Source organism: Lissotriton vulgaris, chromosome 1_1, assembly GCF_964263255.1.
Source record: "Lissotriton vulgaris chromosome 1_1, aLisVul1.2, whole genome shotgun sequence".
NCBI lineage: Eukaryota > Metazoa > Chordata > Amphibia > Caudata > Salamandridae > Lissotriton > Lissotriton vulgaris.
This window is the reverse complement of record NC_141685.1, coordinates 1,384,001,263-1,384,019,728: the sequence shown is the minus strand read 5'-3', so window position 1 is coordinate 1,384,019,728 and position 18,466 is coordinate 1,384,001,263. Positions and strand designations below refer to the sequence as shown.

General features: G+C 42.4%; 1 protein-coding gene across 2 annotated transcripts in view; it reads right to left on the bottom strand.

The window, feature by feature from the left end:
- Nucleotides 1-18,466, bottom strand: part of SLC13A1 (solute carrier family 13 member 1) — a 309,760-nt gene that overhangs the window by 48,207 nt on the left and 243,087 nt on the right. For both annotated transcript variants that reach the window (XM_086966833.1, XM_086966838.1), the window contains 2 exons: nucleotides 14,317-14,426; nucleotides 6,298-6,459 (listed from right to left, as the gene is read on the bottom strand). In XM_086966833.1, the coding sequence (XP_086822959.1) occupies nucleotides 6,298-6,459; nucleotides 14,317-14,426 (272 nt within the window). The remainder of the gene's footprint in view (nucleotides 1-6,297; nucleotides 6,460-14,316; nucleotides 14,427-18,466) is intronic.

Below are 18,466 nucleotides of genomic sequence, written 5' to 3'. Positions count from 1 at the left end.
GGAACCAGGGCGTAGGGATCTGAGGGGCCCACTGCACCCCCTACAATCGCTGTTTTGTACTCCTAACAAGAGGAAAGGGGGTCCCGTATTCCTTGCTTGCATTAGGGCCAATGCCATGTTTTCCACACCACTGTCTCTCATGCCTTACAATTGCAGTAGAGTAGAGAGCCTTTTCTTCAGTGTCTTACACAGGCAGTTGATCCTGACAAGCAGAGCTTTCAGAGTCCTTTGAAGGAAGCTGATCCTGTTTAGCGTGGGCAGTCGATCTTGAAAGTATGTTCATTCTTCAGTGTTTCACATTGGCAGTTGACCATGCAGAGTAGTGTCTTCAGTGCCTTACATGGAAAGTTGATCAGGAAGAGTGGTGGGTTTGGGGGCGAGCATGAACACTGGGGGTGAGGATGAATTTGGCAGTCTAGGATCGCTCAAAGCCTTGTTTACCAGCCTCATTTACTGGTCAGAAATCCACTAGGTATCATACAGTGGGAGCCTCAGCTGGCTCCACCTTCAGAAACCTCTGACTTGGAGGCCTGTGCACCATAGGTATGCAGAGGTCAAGGCACCAGAAAACCCATGCCTCTAATGCGTATTTTCCAGCCCGAGGGCTCCATGCAAGGCGAAATATATAAATAATGTTGTTTCCTTTCCTCTTTGTTTTCTTTCACTTTCAGTGTTTGCTAAATAATATGTAGCCAATCTACAGGTGGGTCTGGATTCATGATAGTGGATCAGGTGGCCTGCTGCTCCACTAAAGGTGATATAGCACATCAGCTGTGTATTTAATGAGATTATTTTCTGAACTGATGTCACATGTGAGAAATATCGCTGAATCAAAGGAGAGAGTGAGGACTAGGTAAGCTAGTCTGAATCCCCAGGATTATATGTCAAAATCAAAAAGGACTAGCTATGTTAGGGGGAGGGGGGACAAAGGGGGGGACAAAGGTCTCATAGTGACTAATGCTCCAAGAATATTTCTGGATGATGCCACCTTTAGAAAAGACTGGGCCCAGATCGCCTGGCACTGTACCAGGGACTGGCTAGTACTAATCATAAAAACAGAAAAAACGCCTATCGGATGCCATAATGATCGAGATCCAAGCAACAGAAACCCACTTCAAAACCACACTCACGGGTTTCAAGAAGAAACTAGACGACCAGAATGGAGAAATGGCCGGGTACGAAGAATATCTAACCCAGACAAAGGCAAAGAAATTCGAAAAGGACCTAAAAAGATTCAGCTATTCAAAAACCTACCCCTATGCAGACGATGATTACACTGCTCCCAGAAAAGACTCTGAAAGCTGCGGGGACAACAGCTCCATCTCGAGCAACTCCAGCACAGGATCTAACAAACCTAGAGGTAGAGGACGGTGGGGACAACATTGGCAACAACCATGGCAGGGACCCCCACAGAATCACAACTTCGGGCCACCCCAATTTGGACCAATGCCACCTCCATACTTCGGTTACCCCCTATATATGCACCAGGGCACATGCCCTTCTACCAAGGCAATCAAAACCAGAGGTATCCTTTTTTATCCCAGGGCCGAAGACCACGCGGAAAGAGAAGGAACACAGCACAGGTCCAATGGGCACCGGAAGAGGAACCAGTGAGCTCCAACACAAGGAACAAATCCAGGGAACAGGCGGGACCAAGCAAATAGTATTCCCCCGAACCACCAGCCCTTTAGTCTTTAACATCTCAAGCACACAGCTCACTAATGAGGAAACGGAAGTCCTGAACAAAGGTCTCTCCTTCGTCCCCACAACCAGACTGGATACCTTCAAGCTACATGTAGAACTAGCCAATTTTTTCAGGAAGCTCAAGCTGAAAGCTTTCTTTGAAAAGAAGGAAAACACAGGCAATAATCACGATGAGACCACCAATGAGACAGGCCTCAAACTCAAGTCCAATTTCCTCCCACCACCAGCCAGCATACCAGTAGAAATATCTACCTTTGAACAGGCAGTATACACTGATGTAGAAAAACTGCAACACAGGAACACCTTCAATAACCTGTCCCGCCAAGAACGCGAAACGATCAAACGCTTACAGAATGATCCATCCCTCATCATCAAGCCAACGGACAAAGGTGGCGGTATTGTCCTGATGGACAGAATGGACTATGATAAAGAGTGCCGCAGACTCCTGAGCGACACTAGGAACTACAGATGCCTCAAAAAAGACCCGACCAATGAGCTACGCAACACCATCAACACCCTGGTCAAAAATGCCAGCGATGCAGAGCTTATCTCAAAACAACAAGCTGATTACCTGTGTACCAAAAATGCAAGAACCCCGTACTTCTACACAGTCCCCAAGGTGCACAGAGGAGTCACCCCCCACCGGGGAGAACTATCGTGCCTGGGATCCAATCGCTTCTAGAACCATTGTCACGATTCTGTGACTTCTTTCTCAACCCCCTGGTTCAAAAGACACCATCATGCATAAAAGACAGCAAACACCTCCTCAACATCATTAAGGACACAAGCTTCGATTCGGCTACCCAACTACTTGTTGGGCTCGACATAGCGAGCTTATATACTAGCCTGCCACAAGACGCCACACTGAAAGAACTACACCATGTCCTGATGGAAAACACCTGGGACTACCATACCTCCCGAAGCTTTAATATTGACTGCGCCACCCTCGCGCTGAAAGTCTACTACTTTGAATACGAGGGTAAATTCTACCTGCAAACCAACGGGACTTCCATGGGCGGTGTTTTTGCCCTGAGCGTGGCCGGTCTCTATGTCGCCCACTTCGAACAGACCCACATACAACCTCCAACCAACCCATACTCAACTAACATAAAAACGTGGCGTCGCTACATCAACGATATCTTCATCATCTGGGAAGGCAAACAGGAGACGTTGGACAACTTCCTACTTTGGATCAACAGTCGGGACAACTACTTACGATTCACAAGTACCAGCAACCCAACTGAACTGGCTTTTTTGGACCTTAACATCAAAGCAGACCAAGACGGCTTAACAACCACCACTTTTTACAAACCCACAGCAAGGAACTCCCTCCTCAGATTTGATAGCTTCCACCCAAGACCCCTAAGGGAAAACCTCCCCTATGGGCAATTTTTGCAGACGCAACTGCAGTCACATCCAGAACTACAAGCAACAATCCACCGCCCTAGTCCACAAACTGGAGGACAGAGGGTACCCCGCCAGGATCATCAGAACCACCTGTAAAAGAGCATGAAACCAAAATAGGGAGGCACTGCTTGAAACCATCGTCAAACCGCCAGAGGAACCCACTCTCACCTGTGTGACAACATACAACACTGCATCAAACCAAGTTTCCAACATTATCAAAAGAAACTGGAAGATCATTAACTCAGGCACCAGAAACTGGGAAAAACCACGCTTTTCTTACAAAAGAGCAAAAAACCTAAAAGATCAGCTTGTCCACACAAGACCCAGATCCAACACCGCCCCGGCCGACAACACAATCCTCAACGCCTGGGGCTTACCTAAACTCACAGGCCACCGGCCATGTAACAATTGCAGCGTATGCCACTTGACATCATCATCCAAAACCCTCAATTTGGATCCGGGCAAAACACGGACGCAACGTCAGTTCACAAACTGCAACTCGTCCAGCCTGGTATACCTTATAACCTGCAGATGCGGCCTACGGTGCATCGGGATGACTACCCGAAAAGTCAGAACTAGAATGACGGAACACAGGAGCACCATCCAGTGTGGCAAGAATACAAGTACATTGACGGACCACTTCTTGTCCCACAACCACACCCCTAATGACTTCACATGGACTGTCATTGAACAGTTTGATGCAACAGAAAACAATGAAAAATACCTTCTCCAGAAAGAACAACGCTGGATATTCAGACTGTCTACCCACACAGTGGGTTTGAACGACTCAATACCGTGGAATTCCCTAAACCCCTGAACAATCTACCTTTGTACAAGCCATCTGCTAGCCATACCTACGGAGGCCCCACTCCCAAATGTGATCACTATGTCATGTGTACCAACCTGTCTTCTCTTCTCACAATGTGACCCAGCCTAAGCTACTTCACACCCTCGTACACCTTATGTGCGCCCTAGCCTACATACAGGCAACTCCGCATACAGCATACTACCCAAATTGCTGTATACACATAAATGTACTTTGGTATGCCCCTGTTCTTTCGAACAAGTCACCCCTGCTACTAGCGCAAAACAGCGCTACCTTTTGAGCAGTTCGGTCCTCCCAGCCTTACAAGCAACAGTTGTTCATCACGCCTGTGCACATGCCCAAGCTCGCAAAAGACTCCCATTACGTCTGCGCACATGCGCAGACGCTGAGGCACTCCTTGTCCTTCGAACCCCACCATGCGCATGCGCGAAAAACACTGCTCATTTGAGCATGCGCACCACGGCAATGACGAGGCATCTAGCGCGAGCGCATCCCTCCTTCTATTTCCACACTTACCCAGGTGAAAACAATAAACAGGGCTACTTAAACTCGATCGGGGGGCCTCCTCGTCTCATTTCGGGCACCGCAGAAGGAAGACAGGTCCAAGGAGGATCTAGACCGGCAATTCCGTGAGTAAATCCAGCACACAACTGCAACAACTGGGTTAAGCTGTTGATATCTTTCTCCCTACAGGTCGGATGTAACCAATTACTTTCACAACCTTTTTTCAGGCTCTCTTTCTCTGCCAGGTGACCCAAGGAAGCTTTTTACAGCAAATAGCCTGTGTGAGGATAATGTACTTTACTTACCTGTACCTCACCATGCTAATATCCGCTGTTTTAGCTCACCATTACAATCGGTTTTAAGATAAAACCCACGCAGGTCATGTCTCCGACATGACCACACCCTAGCCGTATATAGGTCAATCACCCACCTTATAAGTCGGCTAAATGATGTGGAAATTATCATATCATGCTAATATGACTCTACCCTGAACGTCTGTCTATGTATTGTATATGTTATGTGTAGTAAAGCAAGAGGGAATCCCCCTCTAACATATAACGCACCTTAGGGAGTGCAACACATAGCCAAGAAACAACACAATCCCTATAATTTAGTAATTTTATTTATCTGCACCTTTTTTCACATACTCACTTGGTCCTGAGGAAAGCCAGTTTTAAATTAAAAAAGGCCTGGTTGAAACATGTAGACCACACAGGACGCAGGAGGTCATAATTCACACTCCAACACGTCCGTTTGCCTTTTAGTAGCTAACAGGGGCCCAGTAATTAAAGTTTATCCATTTACCCTTGGGTACTGGGACCCACTGTATAGCTTGTTAACTTTCACTTTCTCACTCACTACACTGCACACTCAGCGAACATACCAGCTCCGCAGTAAACTGGTGTCAAAGCACACCCGGGACACACTCGGTGTCACTGTGGTGGGCCCGATGATGAAGCATGCCACCAACTAGGTTGGTGGGTGAGGGCTTCATGAACAAACCAATCGGTTTGCCGGCATGCGCACTTTTTTGAGTCCCCCCTCCCCCTAACATAGCTAGTCCTTTTTGATTTTGATATGTGAGAAATAGACATTGAACTCAAATGTGTATGCTCAACCAACCCTCTGCAAAAACTGAAATCGTTTTTTAAATCACCCATAAGCATTGGAACACTAGAAGAGATTTACAAAATGGACTGTCTCGGCAGCTCCAGGACATGTGGTAACCATAGTCTTGGGTATGAGGTAAGTCCTAAGATTAAAATAAAGAATTTGTAGAAGGTGAAAGAGGGCAATGTAGGGTTGGAGGCGCTGGCCTTGACAAATTTTGCTTTGTGAACTGACCCAACAAATGTATTAAATCCGTGGCCCTTATTTAGGTTCAACATTGTAGGCCTACATTCACAGTTTGAGTGAGTAAAGGCTTAAAGTGTGTTCTGTAGTGCCCATAAAGGTCCTCCTTGGTCATCAAGTCATTTTTCTACATAGCACATAGTTGCATGCCAACATCCAACAAAACTCTCATCACTTGATGATTTACCTTTCTACTCAGTACCAGGATATCTTTCCACAATCATGTGCTCTATGAAAATCGATACTTAAATGAGTAAAATAACTGTTTACATTGGTTGTTATAACACATTTATATAAGATTTTTTTAGGCATGCCTTTGTCCGCTAAAGCAAATTGAGGTTGATTAAAATAATGGTTCCTAGCCAAATTCCTATTATTTTCTGATCTAAATCAAATCTGTAATACATGGTTAAACTATCATTAGCCCGACCATTTGTTCTACATTAATTTTTTTATTTAAAGTCTCTCACGGAAATAGGCAGAATTTAGAGGCGTTCACTTACCAAAGGAGCTAATATCGGCAGGAATATGGTGATGGTCGCAGGATTGCTGGCAACTTCGGTGATTGTGGTAACAATTATCGATGAAATTAGGATGGTCAACCAGATTGGAAGTGATCCAAGAGGAGACAATTTACTTCCGATCCATTCAGATAAGTTTGATTTCTACACCATATAAAACATATCATGATTAGACCAATACCTGTATGGGCAGATCTTTTTAAATATCAGGTAACACCTCATGAAAATCCTGACAGTTCATTCCCTCTGCAAAAAAGTGAAGTAACTTACCTGTGACACATGTTTTGTTTCTTTGGCATCCTAAACATATTAAAACTCTTTGAACCACTATTACTAATAAAAATGTATTTTATGGAGCCCTCAATGACAAATTTGAATTGTTTCTAAGACTTGTAAATAACAGATGTTACCAATACCTTATCTAAGAAGGATAATCTGCCTTGGTTGGATCCAAACATAGCAACCTGGAGATTAACATTAATTTCAGAAGGGGGTGTACATCTCACCTAGCCTTCCTTCCACCTACAAATAACATTTCATATGCCAGAAGTGATTATCTATAGATTTGCCAACTCTAGGTAGAACAGAGAGCAATATCCATAACTCTGTAACCCCTCCATGCCTCACATGGACCCAGGTCTAGCATTAGCAAAATATAGTTTTTAAATTTCAGTGGCACTTTTGTCCTTGGCTAGGTTTTTGGTGTTATATAGCACAGATAAATAGGTTTTCCATTTGTTTTCCATTGACCATTTTTCTGTGGTCGTGTTTGTGGTCAGCGAATTGTGCAAAAAACCTATGTGCTGCCATTGTGTACTAGCTTTCATAGGAGAAGTCTTCTGCCTGGCGGGGAACATTCTTAGGTTCTCTTGGTTGCATCTCCCGCTGGCAGTTGAGGCGAGCACCTTCAAGGGCGTTCTGCATATTGCGATGTTGTAGTCCTCAACAGTGAGGTTTGGGGCTTGTGCTTTGTTTTTATATAGGAGGGTGTAATAATGTCTGAGATCTTGTGAGGAAACTAAGGCCTTTTTAGATTGTGTGTTTCTGCAGCATAATAGTTTTTTAAGAGTTATTGGCCATGTTTATGTAACTAGAATGCGTCAGCCATTTTGTATCATATATTTTCAAAATGTGAATCCTGGTATTTTTTAAGAGGCTTGTAAACAAAATATTCAATACTTCCCTTATTGTTCAATGATGCTGGCTGTTGGAAGTTCCCATGTGTTGTGCTATGGCAAAATTAAGAGTGTTTAAGAATTACCATTCCAGGAGAATTTATAATTATGTTTAGGAAGCAAGTTGATAATGGCATGAGAGAAAGGTCCCAGCTGGTACAGATTTGGTAAAAGCAGGAGGCAGAGCCGAAGAGTTTTTAACTCTGAGGAAACTCATGTAGCACTTAAAGAAGCTTCTTGTGCGTTTTTAAAGCTTGCTAATAAAATGAAAGGAAAAAACTCAATGGAAATGAGACATCTGAAGAGCCAGCCGAGAAGTACTGCACTCTCCCAGAGCCAGAGGGCGACGATAAGCTTTCGAGTAAGGATGCATAAAAATTCGAACAGCATTAAACTCCTCATGTTAAGGAAAGCACTTTCCTGCTTCTAAAAAGATTAGTTAAAAATGAGATAATGAATGTTCAATTAGAGAAAGGTGTTCAAAAGAACAGCAGCAAAAAGAGCCTCTGCTCCACAGGCAGAAAAACGGTATATGAGTAAAGCTTATATTTTGCAGATGAGTATGCTACTGTTTATTAGAACATTGGAATGTGGAGCACTTTATTGAATACAATATAGTGCTTCAAGCTTCTACGGGCCGGTAAAAGCCCGCAAAGCAACGTTCCAATGTTGTTTTACAAATGCCTCTCCGAGCCCAAGGGGATTTAAACCCCCTCGGGCTCAGAGGGGCCTTTGTCATATTTGTTAGAAAATTCTGTCCTCTGGTGGCAGAATGCTCTAACAGCCTTATAGCCTTCCGTAGCTGGGCTACACCAGCCATTAAAGTTCCGCTCCCTAGTTAAAGGCCCTCGGCTTCGGCTCGGGCCTTTAACGATTGAGCAGGCGTTTAATGGCCGGTATAGCCCGCGGTACAGCACAGTTACTCTGAATCTTTTTTTCCGCGGCTTTCAGTCCGCATACCATTTCTCCGTGAGGTCCTTGACCTCGCATAATAAGCGGAATCATTTTTGTGGAGTGATGGTATGCGGGATATTTGTATGCGGAAAAACATCACATATTCATAGCCCGCTATGGCTGGCTATAAGGCTATATTATTATGCCCCAGATCATTTTTGGGAACCTTTTCTTTTGGAAGCATACAGAGATTTTCAGAATGACGAATTTTGATAGGTTGTACAACAAGTTCAAACTACTTTTAAATTTCTAGCTAAAGATGCACAGGCCTAATCGCCTAGTTTCTGAGGCAAAATATAATATGTAATTCGTCAGGAACCTCTTAAAAAGGGATTTAAGACATTTTATGTGAGTAGGGTGTTCTAAACCTGATGTGGGCAATAAACTGTGCAATACTCCCAAAATGGAACTAGACTTTATAAGTTTATTTTGTAAACCCCTCCATGACCGTTGGAAGGATATATGGAACTGCGAGTATAAGGTTACATTATCTGACCTAGCCTTAAAACGATCAGGTGCAAAAGCTCAAAGTCTCCTTTGTGGTAGAGGTTTGATGAAAAATGTTACAAACTATGTCAAATCTTTTACTTAGTTGGATAAGGTTTGTAATAACCAAAGTAGAGTCTGTGGCGAGGTTTTGACAGTGCCGGAGAAGACTATATTTTTCTCAGGTTTTCCAGGTTTTCCAGTATTATCAGGCAGAGCTGAAGGAATGAGCAGTGGTTTTCACATAGATGAAGGTTCAGTAGAAGCTTAGCTATTGTGCAAGAGCCTGCATTCACGGGTGATTCTACATACAGGTTTTTTATTTTTATCTCAAACATACAGGGGCTTATTACAATGTCGGTCTCAGTTTACATTGCGACCGAACACTGTTCGGTTGCATACTCATTCTTCTCTCTGGGAGCTTGTGTCACGGCTGTAAATTGTCCTTAATACAGGCTCCTATAGAGAAATGGGTGTGTGTGTAAAACCCTGAACCCTGATGTAGGCACCCCATGGTGCCTGCCACAAAGTGCTGGGTTTTACAGGGGGGGTACCCTAGGTATCCCCTCACCCACCAACCAAAGACTGCGGAGGCAGAGGGGCCTTGCTAACAGACCACAAAGTCACTTTTCAGGGTAACCAACATCGGAATCCCGACAGCAGAAACGCCGTCCATAGGGGATAACAGTGTGGTTCTGACCGGCTGGAAGACTCCGAGAGCCGGTCGTGAATGAGTTGGAATTACCGGTCGATTAACATTTTGACCGTCAACATCGTAATCGGGCGGTCGGACCGCAAACCGACCACGTTGGTTGGAAAGCCTCCTACCGCGGTCGGAAAACTTCTGAATAGCGGTCGGAGGCTTTCCAACCGACATCATAATCAGCCCCGTAGTGTTTTATGGACAAGTGGTTTAAAAATCCATTGTTTTAACGCTACATCATAAAGTTCACAGCAGATTCGACTCAGGAATGGGGTTTTCAGGAAGTTCAATTTTCAAAGGAATACAGAAAGATGTATTGGCACTATTTAGCATGAATCTGGCTAGGGTCTGGTAGATTTAAAGTCTTAGGAGACATTTCTGATTGGGGCTATTCTGTAAATTCCAATCTGAAGTCCAGAATATTTTAGCAACATTTTCTTAATAAACTACATTTTAAAAGATTTGCAGCTGGTAATAAATCGGAGGTAGTTCAACAAATGGATAGTGTATCCATCTTTTGAGGAATGTTTTGGTTGCACAACGCTGAATGTTCAGTTAACATATTTCTCTGTTCTAACCAATCTACAGCCTCTAATCCATTTTCTGTTCCTATGAGCAGGAGCGACGAGGCACTACATTTTTCTACCTTTCGGTCTCACATCAGCCCCATGGTGTTTTACTAAGCTTGTGAGGCTAGTTGTTGCTCATTTTTGGGTCTCAGGGTGTTTATGTTATCATTTATTTAAACAATATTTTTATCATATCGCATGGCAGCAAGATTTGGGGGGGAATGGGTTTAGACTTTTTAGTTGTTAATAAACGTGACTTTAATTGTAAACAGCCTGCTAAAATTGTGAAGATTTTAGGTTTCCAAAGCAAAACAGTAAAATAGTTGTTATGCTCTCCAGAAGTCAGGGTGAAAGACATTACTAAAGAGGTGATACATTTTTTTTTACAAAAGTGTGTGTTCATGTTCAGGAGGACAGCAAAAGTGATACATTTTCTTCCCTCTTTTAGTCAATCTGTGTTTGCAGGACCATTTCATTACAGCAGCAATCTTCAACCGTTTTTATGCTGAGCCCCTCTGCTAAAAATGGTCAACACTGTCACCATAGCCTTTTCGAATTTAAGAAGTGTTTGCTGCTAAACTGAAAAATAGCATAATAAACATTATATTCAGTGATGCATGCCCCTCCCCTCCTGCCTAAAAATTTGATGTGAAAAGTGCCCAGTAGAGTACACAGCATGGGTAGCAAAGCATTGCAAGCTTCTCTCACACACACTCTGTCCACAGAAGAAGCAGTTGCAGTGTAGGTTTCCCTCAGATACAAATCAGGTACGGCACTGGCAGTGACTATGGAAGATAGAACAGGCATGACACGAGCATCAGAAAGCCAAGCTTGGTGCCAGCTGCCTACTGCGAGGGGCAGGGGCTTGCTTTTTTATATTTATGTTACTGCTAAGATGGCATTAGTTTACCAACTGAGCTCCTCCCCTGAATCTCTGAGGGCCTTAGCTGGTTCTCACATTACCTCAGCGAGTCCACACAACCTGTAATCTGGGCCGCAAAGCCCCTAAGCAACACTAGGAGATTTCAAGATATATCTCGGCACGCTATTCATTAGTCGCCCCAAAGTGAGTCCTCCTCAGAGGAGGTCCTCTCATGAATCAGCAATCGAGTCCTCTGCCAGTACTAGGATGCCCTCAGCTGGTCTCAGAAATCACAGATCATAGACCAGGAAGGGCCAGGATGTTGTCCCCTGACTCTCAAGCACCCTGAAGTATCTGTCTGTGCTCAGCCTTTAAATACAAACTCCATGTACTGGACCTTAACCTTCCCACAAACAACCTCAACTTGCCCTCAGTCCATCATGAGCCACCCTGTACTGGCCCTCAGATTACCCAAGCGACCCTTCAGTTTGCCAGCTTGAGTGACCCATTCCTAAAAGTCAGATGCCTTGGCTGAACTTCAAATTCCCTCATCTGGCTCTCCCGGGCACTAAACTGACTCTTACAGATTTTAGCCGATCACACAAGCTTAGAGATGGCACCACTTTTCCTTAAGTCCCCAGAAATTCAAAGTGCCCCCCTGCTAACCCTCAAGGCCTCTCATCGATCCATAAAATAACCGTAGTCTTTACAAGTCATTTAGAGGACTTCATTAACTCTGAGACCCCCTTTCCTTGCCTGCACAAGCCATGACATCCCATGCCAATATGCCCTTAGTTCCTTATGCAATAAAGTTGCCAGAAGCCTGCATTCAAGACACTTTATTAAACTGCAGCTCTTAGGGACCATCCAGTGGCATTACACAAAACTGTGTGCCCTCCCCTTGAAACATCTGGCGAGACCCCAAAAATGTAACCTACTGTGACCGCTCCACATGTATACACATTCCCTAGATTGAGTGTCCCCGCTGAGGCTGGGGACCTCTTGCCACACAAGGGCCTCAGGATCCAATGTTATTTCCCTAGTTCTACCTAACTTGAAACAAACTGAGACCGCCCGCAAGAACATTAAAGACCCCTTTTCAGAATTGTGCGGAAGACACAATAATATTTCTACTAAACTGTGGTAGACTCTGATAGGAAACTGTGTGTCAAAAAAGTACAAAAAGCTCTGCGTAAGCACAGTGCATACACATATATGTACATACACACATTCCTCTTTACGTTTTCATATAAAACTTGTTTTCACAGTCACAGATAGCTTACAGGAAGAATCATGGCGGACATTTTGAAAGACTAAGCAGCATAAAAGCTACCACAATATGTTGTTCCTCCTCAATGTACTGTATCTGGTTCATGCATTGGTGGCCCGCGCATTGGTGGTGGTACAAACAGCAACACTGGCAGACTAAGGCAGATATCCATTTTGTTAGTTTATCTACAGATCTCTCTAATTCTTCAATCATAATGTTCTGCATTATTACACTGTAGTGAAGTTACAAGAGACACAAGCTATTTTTGGATTAATTTTCGAGTTCAGTAATGCTATGAAAGATGTATAATTTTATACACCAGTGATAACAACACTGCCTGGCAATATGTAGACAACTGTCCACCTTTATATTCAGCTATGTTCAGTTTACTTGGGCAATTTCCCACTCTGATAAGTTAATTGCTTGTTAGTGGCACACCATTAAAGGCATCAATAAGCATCCATTGATACTCAAAATACTAAGGGAAATAAATGTGAGGTTAAATAAGGAAGAACCCTTTGACAACTCTTCTAATTTTGCTACCATTCAGCTCTATTGTCTGTACTAGAGATGTAGGGCCCCATCAGGATGTCGGGCGGATCACCACCGCCATGCGGGCGGTGGCGATCTGCCCGACATCCTTGCCCACCCGCCACCCAATTCCCCCGCATATTACTATGGCAGGGGGGGGGACCGCAGCAGGCGGAAAGATTTACTGCCACTTTTCCGCCCAGCCAAGGAGTTGACCAGGGGGAAAAGGGTTTCATATGGTGGCGGTGTCTGTTAAACACCGCCATCCATATTAGGGTGAAGGTGGGGACATGCTTTTCCGTGGTGGCAATACCACCACCGAAAGGCATGTGGGAATGTCTTGTGGGGGGCCGTTGTGGGCCCCCAGGGACTCCGGGGAGGTGGGGGGTGCACATGGGGAGTACCTATGGTACCCCCCTGCATTTCACTGTACAACGTGACAGGCACGGCACGGTGCCTGTCACGTTGTGCATTGAAGTGCACAATGTGCATTTCTAGCATTGCGGCGGGCGGTGCTTTCAGCAACGCCCGTCGCAATGTTAAAAATGTGGGATGCGCCCACCAGTGTGGCGGGGGCATTCTAATGGCCCCCACGGGACTGCCGCCCTTATGAGGGGCAGTCCCGTTTTACGACGGGATGGCGGCTGGACAAAGTCCACCCGCCATCCTAATGGGCCCGTAGTGTCTATGAAGACTAGTGGATAAAGGGCTGCTACAAAGTTATGGGTGTTATTTGCATAGATCCTCTCGACATTGATTTCTGGCACTGCAGACTGAGGCGTCTTTGAAAGCACAATACTTATGTTACTATGGAACCTTTATTTAATTGTATGGACTTCAGCTGGGCGTGGACTCACACAGGAGTCACCTGCCTTTTTCTGGACATAGGCTCACACAAGAAGCCTCAAGACCTTCAGCTAGTCCCAAACCCACTGAAGAAGCCACTCAGCTGGCCGCAGGTTTGCAAACTGAGTCTCTTAGTTTTCAGCTAGACATGACCTCACACTACTGCACACTTAACCCTCAACTATGTATGGACTAACACAAGAAGCTTTCTGGCCTTCAGATGAACACTAGTTTACATAGCAAATCACCAAGCCTTCAGCAGGGCACAGGCTCACGCACAGCTACCTGGACTTCAACTGATCATAGACTCAGAAGGATGGTCACCGGCCTTCAGCTGGACATATGCTGTCAAGGAAAGCCATGTGACCTTCAGCTATACATTACTTTCAAAGGATGTCAATTGATCATCATATAAATGTTGCCTCTAATGGAAAGACACCTTGGTGATCAGATGGACACATGCTGAAATGATCTTAAACATGTTTTTTTCTGAATGGATAGTTTGGTAATCAGTAGTTCATGCTGGAGGTCAATTAAATCAGCAGTTAAAAAGACTTCCAAAGCTTGCAAGAGTTAGCAGGTGCCAGATAAGGTAAATACATTACCTCACATCCTTCGGCAAGGGCGAAGCCTCCACCAACCAGTATAGCGATCTCCCATGGCATACAAGCCTGGAACTCTTTCCACGTTATCAGTGGCTCATAGTCGAAAGAGCCTGGAATTAAAGCATGAACAGTATAAAGTAACAGAGCACTACGAAATAATGTACATATTAAAAATAGGACTCATCCACTGATAGAAAGTACAGAGATAGAACAGCTTTCACACAGTCTACAAGTCATAACTCAAACATAACTCTTACTGCGAAAGCAAACGGGTATTTAGATAAAATTTCAAGTTAAAAATATTGAGACGTAGAAATATAATGTTTTAATATCTTTTTCAAGAATCAAGTATATTGATTTTCTAAGGTAAGTAATATTGATGTAAAAATATCTATGTTGTTAATATCATTTACAAAAACATAGTTGTAAAAAAATATTGTTTTTAAATATCTATGTATTTTAGTATATGTTCTAATTAATGTTTTTAAATATAGTTTGCACATTTTTGGTTGTTTTTAAATGTAATTTAATTTGTAATTGTAGTTTTTAGTGTGGTAGCGGGTTGTAGGGTTTGTAGGGGTACAGGGTAGAAAGTCAATTAATTATAATGAATTAATTTTAACTAAAATTAATTATGTAATTGTTAATTAATTATAGAAATTGTGTGATTAATTTATTTTTTAAATTTTATTTTAGGTGTGGGTCTGGAATTTGTAGGGGTAAATGGAGGAAAATAAATTAATTGTAATTAATTAATAACTAATTTTAATTAAAATGAAGGATGTAATTTATAACTATGTGAATTGTGTAATAATTAATTTTTCAGTTTTATTTTAGGTGTTGGTTATGGGATTGGTAGGGGTAAAGGGTGGGAAGTAAATAATTATAATTGATTATTAATCCATTTTAATTACAAAAAAATTTAATGATAATACATTATGTAAATTGCGTATTTATTATCATTTTAAAGATATATTTTAGGTGTGAGTTGTTAGGATGTTAAGGGTATAGGGTGGGAAGTTAATAAAAAATAATTTATTTATAATTAATTAATAATTATTTCGTTGAAAATAATGTAAATTATGAAATTAGCATATTTGATAACTTATATTTTGGGTGTGTGTTCATTAGTTTGTAGAGGAATAGGGTGAAAAATTAAATCAGTATTAATCAATTGCTAATTAATTATTAGATTTAATTGGAATATTGAATTTATACTTTTGTAAAAACATTAATAATTTATTTTAATGTTATATTTTAGGTGTGTTTTGTTGTCTTTGTAGGAGAATAGGGTGAGAAGCTATTTAAGTAGTAATGCATTAAAAAATATGTAATCATCGATTACAAATTGTTTTATTTATTACTTAACATGTTAATTGCATAATACTTTTTTTAACCTCAATTACAGTTTAATTGTTGTGATGTTTGTGAGAATATAGTGTGGCATTTTAATTAAATGAATAATATTTGTTTTAATTGATGATAATTATTAAAATGTGCAATAATTATGTAATTTGTTTATTTTTCTGTTAAGATTTAGACATATAGGGCCTCATTGCGATGTCGGGTGCATCACCACCAACAGGCCGCCGATGGCCGTCCGACCGACAATAAGTTAATCATTCACACCGCCGGCTTACAATTCCGGCAGTCGGAGCAATTTGGGTGGGGGGAATGACCCCCTTCTCCGACAGGCTCAAGAAGCGGCATTCCGAGCATAAACCCTACAATGGGTGCAGTGTCTACGGAGGCACTGCCGTAGGGATTGTGATGTCCCTTTCCCTCAGCCTTTACATGGCACTCTCCCTGCTATGTAAGGGCAGACAGAAAGGTACTTTCGGCACCCCAACCAGGGCTCTAGTCCCTTGTGGGCCACTGGAATGTGACTGCATAAATGAGGACCCCCTCCAAAAAGTTTCATTTGAGGCCAGGGAGACGAAAACAAAATACACTGAACAAGACTCCCTCGAGGTCTATCTTTCTATTATCCTGAGGACTAAATCACTACTGGGTTCAATAAACAATTAAATCCCTTTAGTGACGCTGCCATTTATAATTTGATTGTCATTATTTATTTCATTTTTTTATATATTTTATCAAATTTCATTTTCTATTCTTCTTTTTTCATCTTTTAACATTTTCTTTTTTTAAAGATGTATACATCACAATAAAAGGTCAATCCTGTTATTACATCAAATACAAAAAATACATATAATATGTCACTTAACGAAGGAAGCCCCTGGAAAAAATCATATACATTTCACAAAACTCATTCAAACACATACAGACTCATCCAATAATCATACAAACTGCATCTGAAAAAAGGGGGATATTGTAGGTAGCAGAATTTCCGCAACCAGATTGAATAAATATGTTCAAAATGGTCTGAACATAGGGTCGACGCGCGTTTCAGCGGTATTTGAAGAGTAGTCAAACGACCTTCATCAGGACCTTTCCGGACACCCAAATAAATCTCACAAAACCCAGGGGACAAGACAATGATGATTGGCCAACAAAGAAACACTTGTGGACTCAAACTGCGGTGCAAGAATGGCATCCCATCAGGGACATAATATTCTAATAAAAAATTAATACAATCTGTATGAATCCTTTGTTCTTGTTTCATCAATATGCAGTGTTCCAAATTTCTGGCTATTCGTTATTCATAAATATTTTAATGCGCAGAGCAACATCCTCATAGTAATGGGTACTCAATGTGAATCATCTAGGAGGGCTCTGCATACATACATGGGACATCCAACAAGAATAAAGGATTCATACAGATTTTATTCCTTTCATATTTGAATATTATGTCCATGATGGGATGCCAGTATGAAGATGAGGTGGAAGAAAATTTTGGGGGAAAATTATGTGAAGATTTGTCAAATGTTGACAAAGATATTAGGAAAACAAAAAATGCATTACCTCTGGAAACTCAATACTATCTATAACTTCCCAGTCTATCTATCTATCTATCTATCTATCTATCTATCTATCTATCTATCTATCTATCTATCTATCTATCTATCTATCATTGTTGCACCTAACAAAAAAACTGTAGGGAGAGGGTTAAAAAATGCTGTAATGGCAGCCACAAAAACAATTTTTGTGTTGCAGACAACCAATCCAATAATTTTGGATTAGAATTGAGATATCAATATCCAAAATGGATGATGGAGACAAATCTCCCTCGACCAAACAGATTGTCTTTTTTTTTACATTTGTGAATATCTAAAGATCCAGATTTGCGTTTTTTTGGTCTAGATATAATAAAAAAACTCTGTATGCCCAACATGAGCACCCTTTAAATGCTAATTTACAAAAAAATAGTAAACAGATTTACAACAAATCAAAAAAAGTATAATCCTTGAGTAAAGTTCTACCTTTGTTTCAAGTTTTGTGCAATAACGTTCAGCCATTTGTGCTGTATTACAGACCAAAGTACCCTACGGGTATAAAAATGGGGAACGCTCACTAATGCACCCCCCACCTTTTATTATTTGCTATCACTGGATGGTATAACACAAAACCAGCTTGTTCAGGCCACAATAAATTCAAATATAGGGCAAGTGCCTGGATAGCCCTGTACGCCCAGCTGTAGAGCAAAAGCTCCAGTGGGGGGAGTGCTTTGAAAACATTGATGAAAATCCCTGAACGGTCCATGATTCCTTACTTTCACAGACATAGGATCAGTACTTTTATAAAAACTCTTTGGGGGAACCTGCTGCGCTCCTGCACCCCCTCCCATGCTTGCTTCCTCAAGTTGGTGGTGCCCCTGCCATTTCGGGCCACCACGAGTGGAGAAATTGTGCAAATGGAAAAGCCCCACAGGGTATTATGGGGTTCTCCAGTCAGAGCAGTGCATATTTGATGAGAGGCTCTCCCACTGCACCGGGGAGAGCCTCTGACTTTTCCTTCCCATCTGGCCTCATGTAGATTTTCCTGTTTCCCACCAGGGAACCTCCATGCCTCTCAACATGAGGTAAAGCCAAGGGAACCCACACCTCACTGCCCTGAAAGCTCCTGTGTAGCCCCCACCCTCGTGTGTAGTCATGTGAGCTGGCAGCTTCTCTTTTCCTGTCTCCTCCCACTCCCCCCACACTTCCCCAGATGCAGGCACAGGGAGTAGTTCAGGCCCACCACTACTGTG